The sequence below is a fragment of the Hyperolius riggenbachi genome, chromosome 8, assembly GCF_040937935.1.
Source record: "Hyperolius riggenbachi isolate aHypRig1 chromosome 8, aHypRig1.pri, whole genome shotgun sequence".
Classification (NCBI taxonomy): domain Eukaryota; kingdom Metazoa; phylum Chordata; class Amphibia; order Anura; family Hyperoliidae; genus Hyperolius; species Hyperolius riggenbachi.
Genome location: NC_090653.1, coordinates 121539326 through 121563101, shown reverse-complemented (window position 1 = coordinate 121563101; position 23776 = coordinate 121539326). Strand labels below are relative to the sequence as shown.

Below are 23776 nucleotides of genomic sequence, written 5' to 3'. Positions count from 1 at the left end.
CTGAGTTTTTCAACCTTAAAAGAAAAAAATCTTTCATAGTATAAATCATTCCACTCACCCGCAAGATCTCTTCAACACAGCTGGGATCATTCGGAAGACTGACCTGTGTAAAGAAATGTTATTGCTCTTGTTAATTAAGGACAAGATAGAAAAATATGTATCACAAAAATATATATTTATTTCACTTGCATTTTCACTATTTTCTTAAAGAGAACCTGTACTGAGTAAAAATATTTAAAATAAACACATGAGGTAACTTCAAATGAACATTACAGAGTTACCTTGCCATCAGTTCCTCTCAGAAGCTCACCATTTTCTTCTGACAATAATCCCATCCAGTTCTGACAATATTTTGTCAGATCTAAAATATATCAGTTGCTGTCAGTAAAATATCAGTTGCTGTCAGTTATAGCTGAGAGGAAAACGGATGTACCAGGCAATGTCCATGTTTCCCTATGGCTCAAGTGGGCGATGTTACAGTTTAACTGTGTGCTGACCAGAAAGCTGTTATGGGTAATGGCCATTTTCAAAATGGAGGACGGAAAATTCCCTTGATCATAGTGAACAAATAGGACGCAGGACAGGAGAAAGACACTGAGGAGTAGACTACATGGAAGGTAAGTATGACTTGTGTATGCCTATTTTGACTTTTATTTTCAGTACAGGTTTTCTTTAAATATAGAAAAACCATATACAAAAAAACCACAATCATTAGATTGACAACAGTAGTCAGTATGCAGGCAGGATCTCTCATACAGCGCTGCGTAATATGTTGGCGCTTTATAAATACAATAAATAATAATAATAATACTGTAATTCTAATAACCCATCCTTTATTGGATGTCTACTTGTTCTTGACTTGTGGTCGGATCTCATATATTGTTATAAGTTATAGAGTAGTAATAAGTGCAATGGAGAACAGTGACTTAAAAGTGGCCTCAAGTACAGTGGGGAATATACTTACACAATCCATTAAATAATTCCCCCACGTCCAGTGTGCTGCAGAACAAAATTGATCTGGACACAGAACCAACCTCTTTACTTCAAGTCACATAAATCTCGCCAAATTTAAGCAGTGAGTGGGATTTGTGTCATGCAGGAGGAGGATTCTGACACTGCATCAGAACCATCTCCTTTCCAACAGCCAGGCAGGTTAGAAAGGAGCTGTTTTACTGGAGTGGATACTGCCTTAAAGGGACACTTAAGTCAAACAAAAAAAATGAGTTTTACTCACCTAGGGCTTCCAATAGCCCCCTGCAGCTGTCCGGTGCCCTCGCTGTCTCCCTCCGATCCTCCTGGCCTCGCCGGCAGCCACTTCCTGTTTCGGTGACAGGAGCTGACAGGCTGGGGATGCGAGTGATTCTTCGCGTTCCCAGACACATTAGCACCCTCTATGCTGCTACATGGTACATGATATATGCTATAGTAGCATAGATGGCGCTATTGTGGCCAGGAACGCGAAGAATCACTCGCATCCCCAGCCTGTCAGCTCCTGTCACCGAAACAGGAAGTGGCTGCCGGCGGGGCCAGGAAGATCGGAGGGAGACGGCGAGGGCACCGGACAGCTGCAGGGGGCTATTGGAAGCCCCAGGTGAGTAAAACTCATTTTTTTTGTTTGACTTAAGTGTCCCTTTAATATTGGCAAAAAAAGAGGAAAATAACTTATAGATTAAAACTACATTTTCCCCTCTACCACAATCTTAGATCAAAAAGATCTAATAACTTGGTCACCCCCAGCGTCCACCTTAAAACCTTTGAAGACAGAGCCTTCTGTCATGCTGCCCCTACACTTTGGAACTCCCTGCCACACCAAAACAAGACATCTCCACACCTGAAAGCATTTAAGTTCAAACTGAAAAGCCACCTGTTTAGTCTGGCATTTACAAACACCTGACTATTTCGTCTATAATACAGTTCAGCCTGCAACCATGCATTGATCTGAGAAATATGTATGCACTTTGAGCCTTATGGGAAAAGGGTGCTTTACAAATGATATTGTATTATTTTATTATGGGGTCTCCATTCCTCAGTTAACGTATTCAGTTCTGGACAATGCTTTATTTGTGGTAGAGAGACTCAAACTACATATACTTCAATTGCCCACAAGCAGTCCATCATCATTAATTAGAAGTGTGTACTATGATACATAAAGAAATAAAGTATAATGGGTATGTAGCTCAGTGTGGACATAGTAAAAGACATACACATAATTATAAAGTATAATGGGTATGTAGCTCAGTGTGGACATAGTAAAAGACATACACATAATTAAAATCCAAATATTTCTTTCTGTTAGTTAAACTGAAGAGATCTTGCTTTGTAAAGTCTTTTTCTAACCTGCAGGTCACAAAAAAATTAAAATTTTAATTGATTGCTTTAAGGCATATTAAGCCGTGTAGGTGTATTTGACTTATTTTAATCTTGTCCAGCATTTGACATTTTGCTAATCTTACACTCTAGACAGCTTTTGAGTCATTTGCATTCTAAATGTATTTTTACAAGGGAAACCTGAAATAAATTTGTTTTGCGAAGTGCAGACATAATGTACTTTTACAACATACAAAGCATGCTCTTTCTTTTAAGTATATGTATCAGATTATAACTTATCTGTGGAACAGCAAAGCAAAAGACTTATATTAATCAGTTCTCTGAAGAAACCCTGAAATTTCAGGTCCTGTAGGTTGTAGCGCCTCACAAACTGTACCACAGCAAATTTTTCCTTTTCCATTTCGCCGATAGCAACTGCTGTTCAGGGACAAGACACAACTTGCTCAATCAGAACAAGTTATCTTTGCATCTAATGACAGTGGCCTCTAGTGGCTGGAGAAAGCAACAGACGGTTTCAATCATTAAGACTTCCATTTGCTACAGGTCCCAACACCTGAAAGACCTGGATTGCTTTAGAAAAGGGAAGTCATTTAACCGATTTTATTCTACCACTTTACAGAGTGGTTTCAACACTGGAAATATTTGTTTTAGGCTCCCTGCACACTGCAAATCCGTTTTCCGATTCCGATTCCGATTCCGATTCAGTTTCCGATTCCGTTTCCGATTTTCCCTGAATACATTCAACAGAAAAACGGATCAAAAAACGCAGCATGCAGTTAAGATTAAAAATCTGAATCGGAATCGGATGTAAAAACAGATTAAAAAGCGGAATCGGAATCTGAAATGCATGCAGTGTGCAAGAGGCCTTAAGTGTCCTCACCATTCAAAGACCATACTTCACAAAATAACATTTTCTACATTCAACCCTTTAGCAGCCAATTTATCATAGCCCTTTTTTTTATTTCTTATTTGTTACATTTCCCTGCTTCTAATCAGTACTGCTGTAATGTGTATTTATGGCCACTTGTCACTAGGGGCAGCATAAGACAATATCAGAGGAGTTCTGCTTTCAGTTTCTATATTTTCTGCTAGTAGAGAGATTAAAGCATTCCAAGAATTTACAGCACACGTTCTACCAACTGAGGTCAAAAGCAGTGCACTTATCTCAAACGCGATAACTCTATTGAAGCTACGAATAGGTTAAACCTCTAAGCATGGAATTCTACAGCATATATTTAAAATTCAGAAAAAAGCAAGTGTATATATTATCATCTAAGATTACAGATGACTTTTCTTTTGGTTGAATTTTTCTTTTAATTATACAGATGCTCACATTTCCCCTAATGCACATCCTCAGAGGTTGCACGTGTTGTTGTCTCGTAGCCTAGCTAATTCTGCAAAAACCACAGGTATTAAAAAAAGTTAAGCTATTGCACAGGTTCTAAACACATGGCATATTTACCCCAGGGGGTACTTCCAAAGCGAAGCTAAAACGCAGGCTCTCAACACATGGCACATTTACCTCAGGGGGTGCTTCCAATGGCTTCAGGAGGTACTTCTACTTATCAGTCCGCTCATCATAACACGTTTTGAGTTGCGGAAAGTAATAAATTAAATGTTGATCAAACCAAATGGCTTTAATTTAAGCAGTTAAGCATTTATAAATGTATAAACAAATAGGATGTACTGCTAATAAATGTATTATGTATAATGTATTATGTTTAAAGGGGTACTGGAGACAATGTGAGCCACTCTAGATACTATTTTTTAAAGAATGGATTTAATAATTAAATGCAAAAGATTTAAGTCTGTTCTAAATAAACTAGGACCTAGGCAAAAATGAACATGGTACTCCCTCATAAGATACTTGCTGACTGTATTACTGTATTAGGTGGCTGCCACATAGAAGAATTAGGTGGACTTCCTGCACCCCATGCCATTCCCCAGATAGCGACATTAGGTGGCCTTTTCCACCCACCGCCTCAGATAGCAGTATTAGGTGGCTTTTGGTGTACTTATAACAAAGGCGCCCAATAAAATGTGTGCATGATAATACTGATGGAGGAGTATCAGTAAGTTTTATAGATATTCTACTATCCCCGGTAGTACGGTAGTAGAGGCTGAACACCTCCTACTGATCCTCCATCACTCCTTTGATAAATTGGCACCTAACTTACCACCCCATCTCCCCCAACACTCAGCTGTATTACACTTACTCACGTAGGTAAGTGGGTGCACTGAACACAACAGGTAGGTATATGCAGTGATGGGTATTACAATGTGCACCTGTCACACACAGACAGGTACCGGACAGGCACAGTGACACTGCGTGCGCTCACGTAGGTAGGTGGGTGCACTGTGAACAACAGGTAGGTATATGCAGTGATTGGTATTATAATGTGCACCTGTCACACACACAGGTAGTCACTGAATGTGCTGGGCCTGGCAGTGGCACACAGAGTAGGAATTACCAAGGCTGTCTATGCAACACAAGTGTCTTTGGGACACACACACACACAAAAAAGATCACAAGAACAAGATTAACTCTCAAAAGAGCTGTTGAGGGGTGCTTTTTTAGCAATAAGAATCAGCAAGGAGCAAGCTAAGAAGCCTAGAAGAGCCTAACTAAGCTTTCCCTATAGGTCTCTGCACAGCAGCTCTCCCTTCTCTAATTACTGCAGGCACAAGAGTGAGTCCAATGCCTGAAGTGCCTGCCTTTTATAAGGGCGGGTGGGGCTCCAGGAGGGAGAGTAGCCTGATTGGCTACAATGTGGCTGCTGACTGTGCCGTAGAGCATAGTTCCACAACCCTGTCCTCAAGGCCCAACAACAGTACATGTTTTGCAGGAAACCACAAACTTTCACAGGTGAGGTAATTAGTGTCTCAGCAGAACTGATTAACTACCTTTGTGGATTTCCACAAAACATGCACTGTTGGTGGGCCTTGAGGACAGGGTTGGGGAACACAGATGTAGAGGGTCAAAGTTGACCCTCATGATGCACTATGGGGGCAAACCGAACTTCCGGAAAAGTTCGCGAATCACTGAAGTTTGCCGGGAACCGTTTGCCAGCGAACCATTCGGGCTATCTCTATTAATGAGCTCTGCTGAGATGAATTACCTCATCCATGAGTGCTTGTGGTTTTCTGTAAAACATGCATAGTTGGGTATATTTGAGGACTAAGTTGAGAAACCCTGGTCTATACTATAGATGAACCCTGGCACCTAAATTATAGATGAGATATTAGGCTTCAATACGCTTACTCTGCATTAACCTCAGGGTGTCACCCCTCTAATGTTGACACCTATATTCTCATGAAGATACCACTAAAACAGGGAATACTTGGTGGTTCCTACCAGCTCTGGGACTCTAGGCCACTGCCCAGTTTGCCACCTGCTCTGAAAGCAATATAATTTTGTTGTTTGGGAACATAAATTGTAATTGTCTCAGGTGACAGTGTACGTTTGTTCAGGTGTCCTCCAACATTAGCCATCTCTTCTTTAGCAATCTGCTAAGTTGGAAAATCCCTGGCAAGATGCTATTATGCTAGGTTACTCTCAGCGGATCACAGCACGGCCTCTTCTACTCACCCCTCGGCCCTTCTTAAGACGAGTAAGCACATCTGTACAGTCACATTACTGGTAAAGTGTCACGAAAGATAATTCGGCAATGGCCCTCCATAAGTATTTTACTACTTATTTTTTATAAACAAAAAGAAAATTACAGTCCCTCTGTCCATGCTATATTAACTTTCATCAACCATGCAAGTTGGGTAATCAGGAAGGTGTATCCAACAAATATGGAGTTCTGTTTACCTGCGATGCCTTTTTTTTTCTATTTGACCCTGTAGAATAACTATTGCAGGTTAGGGGACAGGAGCTCTTTGAGACAAGCTGAGGCCCCATCCCCCCCTTCATTTCAAGGTACCCACCCAATGTTAAAAACATATTGGTTGGATGAGTTGGTAATGAACCCCACACTCAGTGTCTTTGCTTTCCTGTATGGCCAGCCTACATGGCTGATGAAGGGATTAAGAAGGTTTGGGTTGGGGAGAGAAAAAGGAACAACTGCTATTTATTAAATCTAAAAATAATATTTTTCTTTTTTTCACATTTATGCTCATATACTAACACAACTGCTGAATGTTATCCTGCAGAATCGTAGCAAATTTACTTAAAGTGGACCCAAACTAAAAATACAAGATTTCAGAAATAAAATATATTTTTTTAAATTATAATAATAAATAGCAGCCATTTTTCAGCTGCTTGATGACAAATATAAAATATTTTACATTTATTGGAGGAACCCCTCCCTTCCTTTCATATTGCCGGCAAACTGGTGGAGTAGATGGTGTCCAGCAAAGGAGGAATTGCTAATGGCTGCTACCTGTATAACTCTAGTTATGCAAAGAGGAGGGTGAAAAGCATGCACTGAAATGCTCATAGGCTTGAAGGAGTGTTTATTTATATTTGTATGTGTCAGTCTGGTGCAACTAAATATTTTGAATTAAATGTTTGGTTTGGGTCCGCTTTAATAGTGAGAGCATCCAATTAGTCAACCAATGCAATGCCCAAAGATGAGTAAGGGACCATGCATGAGTGCACATTTCTCTATTCATTTTAGTGGAGTGTTTCACAGCTCTTGATGGTCATAAAGCTTTAATAGACAGTTTCAGCACATCACAGCCACTATCTGGGTAATGGCTCATAAACATGTTTAACAATACACAACCAACTGCACAACATAACCAACCACACAAAAAGTTGTTTACACAACATGTGCGTACACACTTGCCATCCAACTAAACAAACAACTCACTTAAATACCATGCATGCAAGCTAAACGACATACTGCACAACATGTCCACATTAACCCCCTTGGCATTATGACTCTTTCTGGATTTTAGGATCTAAAAGCGGAGTAATTTTTTTTGCACTCTTTCAGACCCTAAAACCTGGAAAAAATCATGCTGCCAGGGAGATCTGCAGCAGTTACAGTAATCACTCATCTCCCTGGCTCCAGCGCTGCAGTTAGACCTCCACCCTCCAGGTGGCGCTGCAACTCTAAAGTGAAATTTCCGGCTGTCATCATGACGACAGCCAGCGATCTCACCAGCAGGAAGCAGAGCCCGGGAGGAGAGGAAGAAGAATGCCAGCCAACGTCGGGATCTCCGGGAAGTATGTAGAAACGCTCCCGATGCGCGCATTGCTCTGCATACAGCCTCTGGCGGGTACCCCGAGCAGAGGTCGGGATTACCGCTCTTAGCTGTGGTTTTCCGTCCCGACCCTAGCTCGGAATAACTGCCAAGGAGGTTGAAAAAAAAGGTGTTCAAAAAATGTGAGGCCAACCTGCATGATAGTTGTGCAGGTTGATCTACCAGTTAGATCTGGCAAACAACCTGTTATTGTCCCATTTGCCAACTGTACACACACCCAACTATCTTCCAACAGACTAAGTTTAGAAGATAGTAGGGCAGATTGTTTTCGACTTGTGTATGAGCCTTAAGGCTCCCTGCACACTGCAAATCCGCTTTCCGATTCAGATTTTCAATACCGATTTCCCTGAATACATTCAAGAGAAAAACGGATCAAAAAAACGCAGCATGCAGTAAAGATTAAAAATTGGAATCTGATGTAAAAACCTATTAAAAAGCGGAATCGGAATCGCATGCAGTGTGCAGGGAGCCTAAGATACAACTGCATTCAGCTGGCTATCCTAGGTCAAAGGATAACAAATTGAAGTAATTCAGGTTAGTAAATCAGGCCCAGTGTATAGATCAATGAGAAGACAAAATATCCACAACATGCTCTGCACACTTGGTGAATGAATCGAATACTCACTTGCCAAGTAAAGGACAGATGTTTTAAGTTCTAGTTATTTGATTTCATTCATTCAAAGGACATCTTAGCAGTACTCTCCTTTAAGACCAAAAGTATCTCATTGCTCACGATTGTTGAAAGTAACTCATTTCCTTTGGTTTTTCAAAGCTTTATTAATTAATTGTGCATCTCCAGTAGAGCCAGTGTTTAATGAGAAATCAAATTAAACTACTTAGAAACATTAAAAATGAAACTCATAAGTAATGTGTAAGCCTTAAATTAATATACAGTTTTGCCAAAGCAAAAATGTCCATAAATTCAAGGATATCTGCACGCCTTTAATATTCGAGTTGTTGCTTCTTTTTTTTTTCTTATACCAGGAAAATTATGCTGCATATGAATAAACGTGCTGCTTTTAATTCAATTAATTACATTTATTTTATTTTTGTACTTTTGAAACTAAATCCATGCCTTGGGTCCACGTTACAGCTTGTGTCAACATTCATGTTACAGCAACAATTTGCTCAATGGTCTCTATTTATATTTTATTGATTTAGGGATGAGCTTCCGAAAGCAAAACACGGTTTCAAAAGCTTTGGAACAGAAACTTCCACATACTGTATGAGGGCCACAGCAAGAGGAGGTTAACTCACCATTGTCATTGACTCTTCACGCGCCGCTCCATGTCACATTCCATCTCTCCAATACTTCCTCCTTTATAGCCATAATAAGGAAATATAGGAGAGATGGAACGTGACAAGGAGCACAGAGACCAACCCCCACCCACCCCAGCTACTGTGGCCCACGTGTAAAGTTTCTTGATCTGTTTCTAGGCGTTAAAACAGCATTCTGAATTCACATTCCTCCAGATTGCTCATACTACATCAATCTAATTAAAATCCTCAGTGGCTAACATTTAGTAGTGTGCTATGTATATGACAAGGCTGATGTTAATAGTTCTTGTTAACCTGCTGGGCGGTCTGGACGAGCTCAGCTCGTCCAGTACCGCCGGAGCCTGCCGCTCAGGCCCTGCTGGGCCGATTTGGCTCAAATAAAAAGCAGCACACGCAGCCGGCACTTTGCCAGCCGCGTGTGCTGTCTGATCACCGCCGCTCTGCGGCGATCCGCCGCGAGCAGCGGCGAAAGAGGGTCCCCCCAGCCGCCTGAGCCCAGCGTAGCCGGAACAAAAAGTTCCGGCCAGCGCTAAGGGCTGGATCGGAGGCGGCTGACGTCAGGACGTCGGCTGACGTCGATGACGTCACTCCGCTCGTCGCTATGGCGACGATGTAAGCAAGACAAGGAAGGCTGCTCATTGCGGCCTTCCTTGTTTATTCTGGGCGCCGGAGGCGATCGGAAGAACGCCTCCGGAGCGCCCTCTAGTGGGCTTTCATGCAGCCAACTGAAAGTTGGCTGCATGAAATAGTTTTTTTTTTATTAAAAAAAAACCCTCCCGCAGCCTCCCTGGCGATCTTAATAGAACGCCAGGCAGGTTAAGTAAATCTGCATTGGCAAACAAATAAAATCCCTTACAGAGCAATGTGTAGCTAAAATACTTATTTTGTATCAGCACATGCCACAGCACAGATACCACAACAATGCTATGATAAGTGGGATATACTTTGGTCAATGGTACCATCAACATGAATGCTCTAAAAAAAAAAAATAAAAAAAAAATCTGACCCAATGCCCAACTACGTTATTTGACAGTGGCAAATTCAAATAAAGTAAAAAGTCTATGACCATCTTTTCCACCCACAGTTAAGGGCAAGAGAATTTGATCGTGCGTACAAACAAGGCTTTCAACTTTATGAGATGGAAAAGAGGGACACCTTGACACATTTAGCTAAAAGTTAAACCTCTACCCACCTCCAGTCATGCACAATCTCTTCTTTTCCCTTATATTAGCATTTGCAAATGAGCAAGGCCTTAGTCCACTAGAGCATTATCAGCCATGATTTGATGAAGTGGCTAATGAAAGCCTGTGGATGCGATTGGCCATTATTGCCTTTATGGCGCCTGCAACATTTTCAGAGCAATTTGATTGAGGGAATGCAGGGTCCAGAATCACATTTTATGAGATCATTCCATTTTAGTGGCAAAATCGCTCTCAAAAACCCCTAGCATTTTTTAGAATGATTTGTGATTTCTAGGGGTCCAAGACCTAAGACTATAATTTACACATTGGATATAAAGGTTTAGCACAAGACAGGCACCCTGTTTCGAAGATAAATGTATTAATTAATAACAATCAACCAATCTATACATGATACCAGAAAGAGGGGCAACCAAGAATAAAAACAGGAGGATTTGGTTCCAAAACTGCAACTGTCCCTTAATAAAAGGGACAGTTGAGTGACCTGTGCACTTTTCATCACTGGAAATCCTCCACATACATTAAGTTTATCAGCTTACTTATAAATGTATTTCTGATGTCTTTAAAAATCTGTTTATTTCCATGGCTAGCTGTGAATGGTATCTGTATCTCATTTATATAACACATGCATGATTACCAATCAAATATTCTTGGAACAATAAACCAAATGACTAAGCAGCCACAACTACTCCCAATAGCAAATAGAAAAATGTTTATTGCTTAGAACTTACATTAAGTTTCTACAGCATAATGCTTACGCTGCTTCAGATAGGACAGTCTATGAAAAAGACAAGCTTTCACTATGTGCCCTCAAAGTAAGTAAACTACTTATATTGCATTGTAAATGGAACATTGAGGATAACACACAGAGAGCTGCGGTTTATGATGCCTAACCAAATGCCAATTAATCTTTACACTACACAGTGTGTGGTGTTATATAATGCCCTACATTGTGATCACAGCTGGAGAGAAAAAGACAAGTCAGAAAAACACAGTTTATGCTAATAACATGTATGTGTGCAATTAAGTATTACAACAGCAGTTCAGGTCTGGGGAAATGCAGAGACTGGATGTGCAGTTTTGTCTTCCAAATTGTTTTCTGTCTGAATACTGATTTTATACCAGTGATCCATGGGCAGCTCATTTGTGCATTCTGTCCCTAGTACTACTATTGAACAAAAGAGTTTACATAATGTTGGACTATGCTGTACAGTGTACATCCTGTGACATGTATGCATGCCTTGATCAGCGGATTGAGGGTGTTTACTGTTGCCCTGGGTGTGTGCGTGTTGCTCAGTTAGAGGCGGAAGTCGCAGAGCTAAATAAGCATCTCGCAACACTGAGACGCATACACAACATGGAGATGAGCTTGGATCTTACGATCCAGACACTGGATGGAATCGGTGAAGATGAGGTGGGTGGAGTAAAGCCGGAGCAAGAAGCAGAGGTAGCCGCTAGTTGGGTCACAGTTAGAAGGGGTAGGGGAAAAAGTGACAGGGAGGCTAGTCCCGAGTTGTCCCTCACTAATAAGTATGCTTGTTTGCGTAATATTGGGGAGGATGATTCTGGAGTAGCAATGCTGCAGCAGGATGTGCTCCTTAGCAACCAAGGGGCAGACTGCTGTAACGAGAAAGGGAATAGGAGTGCAGCTAAGGCTAGACAGGTACTGGTGGTAGGGGATTCAATTATTAGGCGCACAGATAGGGTAATCTGTCGAAGAAACCGTGAATGCCGTACAGTCTGTTGCCTCCCGGGTGCTCGGGTTCGGCATGTAGCGGAAAGAATTGACAGATTATTGGGTGGGGCTGGGGAAGACCCAGCTGTCATGGTACACATTGGCACCAATGACAAAGTTAGTGGGAGATGGAAGGTCCTCAAAAATGATTTTCAGGTACTTGGAGATAAACTTAAAGCAAGGACCTCCAAGGTGGTGTTCTCTGAAATACTGCCAGTGCCACGCGCTACATCTGAGAGACAGAGGGAGCTTAGGGAGTTAAATAAGTGGCTGAGAAATTGGTGTAGGAAGGAAGGGTTTGGGTTCCTGGAGAACTGGGCAGACTTTGCAGTCGGCTACAGGTTCTACAGCAGGGATGGGCTGCACCTTAATGGGGAGGGTGCAGCTGCATTGGGGGAGAAGATGGCTAAACGGTTGGAGGAGATTTTAAACTAGGATCTGGGGGGAGGCGGGAGGATAAAGTCTCAATATGTAGACAAGATAAGGTAAAAAGACAGTGGGAGCCTAACATTATGGGGGGTGGAGAGGGGGGTGGAGACAGTGTAAAGATTAAGGAGGTTGGTAAAACTTCAAGTAGCCCATTTCGTGTAAACAAAATTGGTAAATGTGTTGGTAAAAATATAAAGTGCATGGTAACCAATGCTCGGAGCCTTGCAAATAAAATAGACGAACTAGAGTTCATTCTGAATGACAAAGGCTATGACATTGTGGGAATAACCGAGACATGGATGGATGAAAGCCATGACTGGATAGCTAATTTAAAAGGATACAATGTGTTTAGGAGGGATAGAACAGGGAAAAAAGGTGGAGGGGTTTGTCTCTTTGTTAAGAATTCTTTTACAGCTGTCCTCAACGATGAGATGGAGGAAGATTGCGAAGATGTGGAGTCCGTTTGGGTAAATATTCATGGTGGAAATAAAAGTTGCCAATTGCTTATTGGGGTATGCTACAGACCACCTCTTATTAATGAAGCTGCAGAACTGCGATTACTACAGCAGATTGAAAAAGCTGCAAGTAAAAACGAGGTCATAATTATGGGCGACTTCAACTTTCCAGACATTGACTGGGGTATTGAGGCTACCCATTCTGGTAAAAGCAGCAGATTTCTTGCAGCACTACAGGACAATTACTTGACTCAAATGGTAACGGAACCAACTAGGGGGAATGCGTTACTGGATCTGATCATTTCTAATAGACCAGATAATGTATCAAATGTTCAGGTTCAAGAACATTTGGGAAATAGTGATCACAACATGATAACGTTTGATCTGGTGACTGATAGGCCACGGGGCAGCGGGACCACTAAAACTATGAATTTTAGAAAAGCAAAGTTCAATCAAATTAGGCAGGCACTAAGTTTGGTGAACTGGGATAATGTACTACAAGGGGACGACACTGAAGGGAAATGGCAAGCTTTTAAACGTATTCTCAATCAATATTGTAGTATGTATATCCCATATGGAAACAAAATGTCTAGGAATAAAAAAAGGCCTCTATGGATGAATAGAAAGGTTAGGGATAAAATGAAGAGGAAAAAGAATGCCTATAAGGTCCTAAAACAGGAGGGGACTGAGGCTGCACTAAGCAATTATAAGGAGTGCAATAAAAATTGTAAAAAAGAAATTAGGCTGGCAAAGATCGAAGCTGAAAATCAAATCGCTAGGGATATCAAATCTAACCCAAAAAAGTTTTACAAGTACATCAACTCTAAAAAAAGAAAGGTTGACTGTATAGGAATCCTAAAGGATGAGGGTGGGAACTCAATGGTGGACGACCAAGGTAAGGCAGAGTTATTAAATGCTTTCTTTGCTTCTGTCTTCACAAAGGAAACAGCACTGTTGCAAATTACAGAGGCAGAAGAGTCTCAATCTTCTAACTGTAATATTAAATACTTAACGCAGGAAGAAGTAAAGGCAAGACTAAATAAATTAAAAATAGACAAGGCACCTGGCCCGGATGGCATGCATCCTCGGGTCCTAAGAGAATTAAGTTCAGTTATAGCTAAGCCCCTTTATCTTATTTTTTGTGACTCTCTTGCAACTAGCAGAGTCCCAGTGGATTGGCGTACAGCCCACGTTTTCCCATTATTTAAGAAGGGCAAAAAATCTGATCCAGGAAATTATAGACCTGTAAGCTTAACATCAGTTGTATGCAAACTATTTGAGGGGTTACTAAGAGATACTATACATGACTTCATAGTAGAAAATAATCTTATTTCTCAGCATCAACATGGGTTTACTAAAGACAGGTCCTGTTTGACTAACATGCTCAGCTTTTATGAGGTAGTGAATGCTAATATGGATATTGGGAATGCTGTAGATGTGATATACTTGGACTTTGCAAAGGCCTTCGACACTGTTCCCCACAGAAGTCTGGTGCAAAAGTTGAGGATGCAAGGACTGGGGAAGAGTTTGTGTGCATGGATAGGGAACTGGCTAATGGAAAGAAAACAAAGAGTTGTGGTCAATGGATCGTACTCAAAATGGGAGACTGTTAGCAGTGGGGTCCCACAGGGGTCTGTACTGGGTCCAGTGCTCTTCAATTTATTTATTAATGACCTAGTAGATGCAGTAGTGAGCAATGTTGCTATTTTTGCAGATGATACAAAATTGTGCAGAATCATCAACTCTCAGGAAGATAGTGTCATATTGCAACAGGATCTGGATAGGATGGCTATATGGGCACATACATGGCAGATGAAATTCAATGTTGACAAATGTAAAGTCATGCATTTTGGTCGTACCAATGGTCTAGCACCATATAAAATAAATGGGATACAGTTGGGAACATCAAACTTGGAGAAGGACTTATGAGTACTCATCGACAACAAGTTAAATAATCGTACTCAATGCCAAGCCGCTGCAGCTAAAGCGAACAAAATTTTGGGATGCATTAAAAGGGAAATAAAAACTCGAGATGCTAGCATAATATTGCCCCTGTTTAACTCTCTAGTAAGGCCACATTTGGAATATGGAATTCAGTTCTGGGCACCACATTACAAAAAAGATATTGCAGTTTTAGAGCAGGTGCAGAGACGAGCTACAAAATTGATACGTGGGATGGAAGGTCTCGCTTACCAAGAAAGGTTAGATAAACTGGGTTTATTTAGTCTAGAGAAAAGACGCCTTAGAGGAGATCTAATTAACATGTATAAATACATTAGAGGGCAATATAATAGCTTGGCGGATGAGCTTTTTGTCCCTAGGCCTTCTCAAAGGACTAGAGGACATGAGCTGCGCATGGAGGAAAAACGTTTTAGCCATTTATTTAGGAAAGGGTTCTTTACAGTAAGAGTGGTTAAGATGTGGAATGCATTGCCACAGGAAGTCGTTATGGCAAACTCTATACCTGCATTTAAAGGGGGCTTAGATGCTTTCCTTGCGTTGAAAGACATCCATGGCTACAATTACTAGGTTATGCCTAATGATGTTGATCCAGGGATTTTATCTGATTGCCATCTGGAGTCAGGAAGGAATTTTTCCCATTTGGGGCTAATTGGACCATGCCTGGTAGGGTTTTTTTCGCCTTCCTCTGGATCAACAGGGGTATGTGGGGGACGGGCTGGAGTTGTACTTTGTACTGGTTGAACTCGATGGACGTATGTCTTTTTTCAGCCAAAATAACTATGTAACTATATATAAGTTCAAAAGAGATGAAAGGGCTCTGCAGCCTAGCGAAAAAGAAACATTAGTTTCAAGGGTTACAATGGTCGCGACAAAAAAAAAAAACCACTGCTTCTGAAGCATTAATGCAGCTAAGTAAATTAGAATAATTTCCTCAGGTAAATGCATGAGCTTTCATTCAGAAAAGAAAAGTAAAATGTATATGCGTACATAGAGCATGCACATTTTAACAACATCTACAAGCTTGTGTTGTGTACATGTGCGTTAGAAGTATAACATGTCATGCTGATAACTGAGGCGAAGAAGATTGTTAAAACGGGGGAGGGGGGGGGGGGGGGAAGGCATGTACACAGAGCAATCTTTCTGTTCACGGCTCCCCTGTTCCTCTGTGCCCCCCCCCCCCCCATTCTTTTCTAAGAGCAAGCAGAAGTTGCTTTTGGGTTGGTTGGGAAGCAGCAATAAGCAAGCACTAGGTCCTGCAGCGCGCGTCATTGATCCTGATCCCGTGGCCAGGAGCACTCTGTACATATGCAATATGAGTTGTGACATAGTGCGCCTGCACAGAGCATGCCCAGCCACAGGAGCATAATCAATGACACACAATGCCGGGCCTATTGCTTGAGCGCTGCTGACCCGGCTTCTGATTGCTTTTACCAGAGAATGGAGGGCAAAAGAGGTGAACAGGGGGAGCTGTGGGCATGAGGACTGCTCCCTATACATGACTGCTCCCCCTTTTTTTAACCAATGATATTTGCCTTGGTTATCCTTTAAGTAATGCACATTATGCAAACTGTACCAAGTATGCTGTTTGCATTAACATGAGTAGAATTTTGCACATCCTGTACATTCTGCAGTGCTTTTGTTAATCAGAACCATGATTTTTACTTTCAATGGTGGGATTCTGAGAAATACAGTCAAGCATATGCAGATCATATAGTAGAGTATTCACTACACCCTGTTAAACTTGAATTTAATTAAAAAAAACACCCCACAATTTAGATAACAACCTCAGTAGTTCGAATCCACTGGACAGTCCACAGGCTTTCAGGGTCCTCATCGAACACACCAATCCAACATAGGGTCTCATTTCCTGCCTGCACTCCCAGCCTTGGAAGATCCCATCAGGAGTGGGCATGAGCAAGTTAGTTCCAAACATGCCAAATAGAATCAAGCTACTTGTACACAGCTTTGTTCCTCCATGCACAGGCACTTTGCTTTACGGGGCATGAACAGACCTAACTCGCCTATGCCCAGTCCAGATGTGCTCATCCACAGCTAGGACCACAGCCAGAAGAAACCTATTTAACTGGTGTGAGTCAAACAGGTTGAAACAAAGGCTTCCCACTACTGAGAGACTTATACGGTTTCTTTTTTTTTTGTCTTTTCAGGTGTACTTACACATGAGCACACATTCCATTTACTAGGGCTTACGCAAATTATGTAAGATCTTATGCAATTTGCATACTTCCAATTGTACTGTATATGTGACCGTGACTGCTGGGGTTTAGTGAATATATCCCATAGTTGCATATGACTGACGCCCCCCGCGAGGTTGAATTTACAAAAGTAAAGTTGTGATGCACTGGCAAGCATATTCAGCCCATGGCAAAGGTCCTCTACAAAGCACTTTGCTGCTACACACTGTTTATTATCACTTATCTCGAGAGGTACTAAAATTTACCTTTTTCAGTGATGGGTTTCGTTGCACTTTACTGGTGCATTGCAGGTACAGTATATCATTCTGGGCAAGAGGGAACTATTGCAACAATTACATTCTGTTTTAACATGGCAGAGCTGTAAGTGTACATTTGTGCCAGAAATGGGGTTATTGCTGTTAGTATATACGGTAAATGTTTTACGTATATACTTTCACTGTGTGCCCACATGCATATACTCCATCGCAGCACACACACCTGATTTTTTTTTTACCAATGACCTTTGGAGCTGACAGACTAGACATATTTTATCTCTCTAGATGCATCAGAAACCTTCTGAAATTCGGTGCTAAAGCATTAATCCGTATCACTACCCAGTCCTTGAAATTATAATTCAAAGCTCAAGTTACTTTAGCATTTTCCTCCCAAGTTCTGCTGGCAGCCCAGGGCACAAAGTCATATTCTGGTTTCCAGCTGAAATCAATTGCAATGGTCTGAAATGCTGGCAGAGATAATTCTTTATGGCTAAAGAGCTCTGTTGTTGCTAAATAGTATTTGTTCACTTACTGTGTGCAGCTGCCATTCTTTCTGCAGTGGGATGTTTTAAAAGGGAAATTTGTAAGCTTTATCTATATTTCATGTCCGTGTTGCCATAATGAATTTAAGTGCACTTTACTTTTTAGGAGAATAAACCATTTATACCCCAGGACAACTAAACACAATGCAACAATTTCTGCAATCTTTTGGAAATGTGTTTTGTTTTCCTGTCCCAGCTGGTAACAAGAAGACTAAACTCAGTTAACCAGAGGAACTTTCTACAAACAACTGACCCAGGGTGGTGAACAGTTTTGATATCCCCCTAGATGTGATTACTCCTGATACATATCCGGTTCAGCACCGCAGTCCGAAAATCTCATGCATCCGAGCAACGTTCACCTCCCATTCATTCGCCTATAACTTTATTGCTACTTATCACAATTAATTGATCTATATCTTGTTTTTTCCGCCACTAATTAGGCTTTCTTTGGGTAGTACATTTTGCTAAGAATTATTTTTTTCTAAATCTATTTTAACAGGAAGATTAAGAAAGAAATGAAAAAAATTCATTATTTCTCAGTTTTTGACCATTATAGTTTGAAATTAATATACTCTACCGTAATTAAAACTCATGTATTTTATTTGCCCATCTGTCCCGGTTATTACACCTTTTAAACAATGTCCCTATCACAATTTATGGTGCCGATATTTCATTTAGAAATAAAGGTGCATTTTTTCAATTTGCGTCCATCACTATTTATAAGCTTATAATTTTAAATAATATAATAACATATTCTCTTGACATGCATATTTAAAAAGTTTAGACCCTTGGGTAACTATTTATGTTGTTTTTGTTCTTTAATTGTATGTTTTATTATTTTTTCAATAAAAAAGTGTATGTGGGTAATTTTTGGTGTGGGAGGGAAACTTCTAATTTTAAATGTAAAATATTTTTTTTTTTTTATTAAAAATGTATGCTGGTGCAGTTTACTATTTGGCCACAAGATGGCCACAGTGAAAAAAGTCCTGGATGCGAACAATCTCGCATCCAGGAACTAAAATGCTGGGGAGAAGTTTCCTGGGGGCAGAAATACCGCGCTCTCTGGAGAGAAAGCGTCGGTATTTCTGCGGGCAAGTTAGATCGGTGAATGGGAATCCTATTCCCATTCACTGATCGGGGGGCTAGTGGCGGGCAGCGGGGGCGCGCCCAATCGCACGCACCAGCCGGCGGCAGCAGCAGTGCCGATCTGGACGAGGAGGCTCGTCCAGATAGACCGAACTGGTTATAAATGAAAACCTTGCCTTCAGGGAACCTAGAGGTGTTTAACCAAAAATTGGAAAAGTTGAATACCTGCATCGTGAGCCAAACACATAATAGGTAATAAAGAAAAAACATCTCTTCCAGAGACTGTTGCAAAGGGGAAAGCAAAAATAATTTGATTCTATTGGCTTATCTAAATTATAGATGGCTGATGATATAAATTATGTCTTGTCAATATGTTAACCATTTCCAATCTATTTTCATGATCACCCACATCTCCCCTCAGCCCTTACTTTTTTGGTGTGCTGGTGTTTGAAAATGCAGCTACAACAGTGATCTTGAGTGCGTTACTCCTCGCTCTAGAGCAAGGAAGAGACCTGGCATAATAGGGAGGGGTGGGGCTGGCACCATCTTGTGTGCTGTGGTTCAGCCATCTTGCATAATGTCGTTATAAGGAAGTGCTGCATGGTAATGGAGGGGTCATTACATGGCACACTGGTGGAAGATGATGACACACCAGATTTTATATGGTAACAGCACAATCTACTGGCAGCCAGTTCTTCTATGTTGGTCTATGTCCGACATTGGAACCCATGCAGGAAAATTTGCCAATGTCAGACATAATCCAACATATGAACAAAAAGGGTAAACTAAATTAGTTATAGTACACTGTTCCAGTTCAGGTACAATATTAAATGTTTATACTTTTTCATAGAAAAATGATTCAGATTAATGTATTTAAACATTTTCCTAGAACACCTGATGCAGAGTTCCATCAGTGCTTATCTCCTCCTCACCAACATCTATGTGTCTGCTGTCTGCCTCTTTCCCCCATTAATTTGCTGCCCACGCTTCTTTATTTGTGAGGTCATCAAAGTGATATGGTCTACAAAGCAGGTGAGAGAGCAAGTCTTATTAACCAATAGCCAGCCAGCAGCCAGTGTCACTGGGGTGGCATGGGCTCTGACTGTGGAAAGGGATGGGAAGTAGTAAGTCATCCAGATATTGTAGAAAAGTAGATGACCACAAAAAAACTGCTGCACCAAGTACTTTGGATTTTCTTTTTGCAACCCCCCCCCCCCCCCCCCCCCCCCCAAAGAAAAAAAAAACTGTAGTTACACAATTCTGATTTAGTGAATCCATAATCAAGGTGTTTTTTTCTATTGATGTCATTATTCTAAGCACTGTAACAAGTAAAGCAGGCATAAGCACAAGGAAACTTCATTTTTGTTGCTGTCTTTTAGAATCCGTCTGCTGCTACATTACAGGAAGTAGATACACTTTTTTTACGGTTTTAATTATTTTATCCCCAATACCAATAACTGGTTTTACTAGTACTCACTACAGCCAGGAGAGCGATCAGCAACACTACAAGATCAAAAAGCACAGTTGGAGGTGGAAAAATTCTGGCACGGCACACATTTTTCTGAAGAGTGGATACGGTGTCATTTATAAATATCAATGGCGCATGTATCGCACCAAAATAACTGTGGTGTTGCAATAAAGTGTGACCCAACTCACATAAGTATTGTGAAAGAGTCCTAGTCATAATAATAATGATGATAATAATGAGTATAATTTGGAGCCGAATACGGTTATACATGACTCCTATAAACCAAGCACATAATTTAGCCCGGTTATGACTGGAATAATTATTTCCAAGGGTTAACGTCTGGAATGAATGCCAGCTGATAAACATTGCCCTTTCCCATTTAACCAGGTTATTTAACATTGTGTTATTGCAGGATTTATTACAAAGTCATAATTGTAGTGTTGGTTTTGAGAAAGAGTAAATCACAGCAAATCAGAGCAATACGACAGCAATTAGCTTTTATTGGGCACTTATTAATCTTGAAGAACATTTGCTCTACTGGCAGAAAAAGGCCATGGATTCCTCCTGACAGTCAGGCCTAAACTCCTTCCTGTGATGAATGGAGTCTATAATTGGGAGATAACTCTTTCTAATTTAATACCTTACGAATAAAGTCGCCAGAAATGTACAAACACTTTTCAGAAGGAAGTCAATTAAGCACACAAGTGTTTGTGTTCTTTATTTCAGGAGGGTGGGAGATTGTTAACCGTATCACAGCTACTACAAAGGAAGTCGCAAAGAATTTATGGTTCATATAATGATACAAGGGGAAAAACAAAATGGAATCAGCTCCCTTTATCTTTATAGGCAGTTTCTTGGCTGGCTTATCAGAGCTATGTCCAATCTGAAGCCTAGTAAACCACAATCACTCTCAACACATTACATAGCTTTTTTTTGTTCAATTCAAGTACCAAGCAGCCTAATAAAACTGGATAGGAAGCCTGCATGGCTTTTTTTTTTAGCAGCACAGATGGAGTACTGCTACCCATAACTGACAGAAGCTAACTGGTTGCTATGGGTCACAGTAAACAGTCCTTTTGTAAGCCATGCTGATTTAAAAGAGTTTTGAACAAATATGTTGTAAACAATTTCAGAATAGATAACTTCAGCAGTTTTGCTGGGATACTATATTTTTTGGTAAAATAACTGTAGTGAAAATACACTGACATTATCTGCAGCTTGAAATAAGCTGTACTTGCCTTACTTTCAGAATTACTTAATTTCCATAGCTTTTTCTCCTGCATGAGCTGTGCCATCTTGTAGCTGTGCTTCGGGTACAAAGCTTTACAAATGTTTAGTTGTTGTTGAGGATGATGATGAGGACGTCAGCACTATGAACAGAACAGGTATAATTCCCTTATTGTAGATTACTCTACTGTATATCACCTCTGCCTGCCAGCTGAAACTTTTACGGTTTAAGAAAAGCCTTTTTTTTTTTTTACCACTTATTTCATCGTACAAAGTAATCTTAAATACATCCTGATTAATTTGGTATGAACATGAAGTGGCCTTAAAAATAACTGGCAAATCATCTTTGCACAGGGCCTGGACGAACTCTAGCCTAGATTCCTGTGTATTAAGCCTTACTTTGTTTTTTTTGTTCTAGAAAATGGTGTAATAAAGGATAAAAGGACAATTTAAAAAGGCTTAATAAGCCTGACATTGCCCCATAACTACTAGTGCAGTTTGTAATACTAGATTTCTTTCCTGAGAGGAGAAGGACAAGCCTATTGTGTACAAGTGATTTGCCCTAATGCTGGGCATACACGGCTCGATTTTGCCGCTCGTTTGATTCCCCACTCGATTCCGCAGGCGATTCTTTTTATCTTCTGCTCACTTTTCTTATCTTTTTACATTGTCCTCAATGAGGAATCGAGCGGTGAAACGATCGGGCGGGAGATAGGACGTGTCGAAAATTATCTATTGAGCCATCTAAATGGCTCAGAATTGAGCCGTGTATTCCCAGCATTAAAGTTTGTAAATGTGCACAAGAAGTACCGCAGGCTGCATTTTACAGGTATGATAATTTCCTCCTACAGTCCACTGTTCCAACACAGTGTCCTATACTTATTCAACACGATTTGTTGAATAGATTTCTTCCGTGGACAAGAGCATCCAGACTGGGAATGTGCAAGTAAGGTCAACACTTGCCCAATAGAAGGAAGCACTTGTGAGTATAGGAAAAAAAGCTGTGAATAGCTGGCTTCACTCTACTCGGTAGATGGACCTTACTCCCACATTCCAAATGTGTTTGTTTACAGCTGGAAACATGGCCAGTAGATGAAGAGAGAGCCAGCTCTGGAATGGTGGGTGCTACAAGGATCTGGGTGACCTCTGGACCATTCAGAGGCTTACAAATACTGAGATAAGTATTTAACTTTCTTCCCACACCCCACTTCTGGTGTGTTCTAAAGGGAACCGAGCACCAGTGATATTTTTTTTTAATGAATCTCCCCATAAGAGAGGTTTGTAATGTAGTGTACTGTTGGGGTGAGCCTCACTATTTACCTATGGGATTGCTGCTCCTCTGGCCTGTATGGAATGCCCAATCTTTTCCAGGGCCAACTGGTACTGAACTTCCCATTGTATTTCCCAGCAGTCTCTCTCTTGTGCCACAGTACATGCCGGGAGATGTAGTCCATGGATGCGAGTACATAGATGTACTCGTATCCACAGACTACATCTTCCAGTATGCATTGGGGTGAACACATGTGAGAGAGAGTCTCTGCTAGGAAGTACAAAATGCAGTTCACTGCTGGTCAGTCCTAGAGAAGATAGCGCATCCTGTAAGAGCTGGGGGACAGAGGATCAGCACCCCGTAGGCAAGCAGTGAAGCTCAAGCCAACCCCCACCCCCACCATATACTACATTATGAACCTCCCATATGGGATGGTTCAATTAAAAAAAAACCTTTCCCTAGTGCTTAGTGCCCTTTGTTGCCTTTGCCCTTTGCTTGCCCATTTGACATCCTACTACAAATCCTGTCCTGTTCTGAAGAGAGAGAAGAGCGGAGGATAAGCATGAGATGCTACACTAAAGGTACTTCAATGTAAGCTCTCACAAGAAAAATAGCAATAAGGTAGCTAATGATCTGCCAGACTGATTGCACAGAAGTCATTTATGACCCCAGGGACACCTGTAAACACACTAGATTTTCACCCATGACAATCACAAGCAGATGTTTCAGGTGATGAAAAATCTAGCGTGTGTTTGAAGTTTTATTCTCTTAGCATATCAGAATACAGAGCAGGTAGTCTGTGGTGTTGTTTTCCATTAACTTTGCTGCCTGGGAACCCATAATTTACTGCATCAATTTGACGAAGCTACGCAACAAATTAGAAATACCAAAGCAGACAGAAAAGGTGTAAAAGTGTGTTCAGAGGCACTTATTACTTCCCCTGTTTCTATGCTGCATGGGGGAGATTTATCAATCGCACTGTGTCGCCATGATAAATCTCCCTCCCCCTGCTCCAGTTTCATACCACTTGTGGCCTAGCTGGATAGATAAATATTCCCCGGAGGTTTGTTTTAAATATCAGCACATTATTAGCATAACTCTTAAAAAAACTGCCTT

General features: G+C 40.9%; 1 protein-coding gene across 4 annotated transcripts in view; it reads right to left on the bottom strand.

Annotated features, from left to right (window-relative positions):
* The window catches only part of AFF2 (ALF transcription elongation factor 2), a 724912-nt gene that overhangs the window by 332444 nt on the left and 368692 nt on the right, over nt 1-23776 (bottom strand). For 3 of the 4 annotated variants that reach the window (XR_011023576.1, XM_068251015.1, XM_068251017.1), the window contains exon 4: nt 59-103. The exons of the other annotated variant lie outside the window; for it this stretch is intronic. Coding sequence is in view for 2 of the 3 variants with exons in the window: in XM_068251015.1 (XP_068107116.1) it covers nt 59-103 (45 nt within the window). In the remaining variant the exon portion in view is untranslated. The remainder of the gene's footprint in view (nt 1-58; nt 104-23776) is intronic. 4 annotated transcript variants of the gene reach the window in all.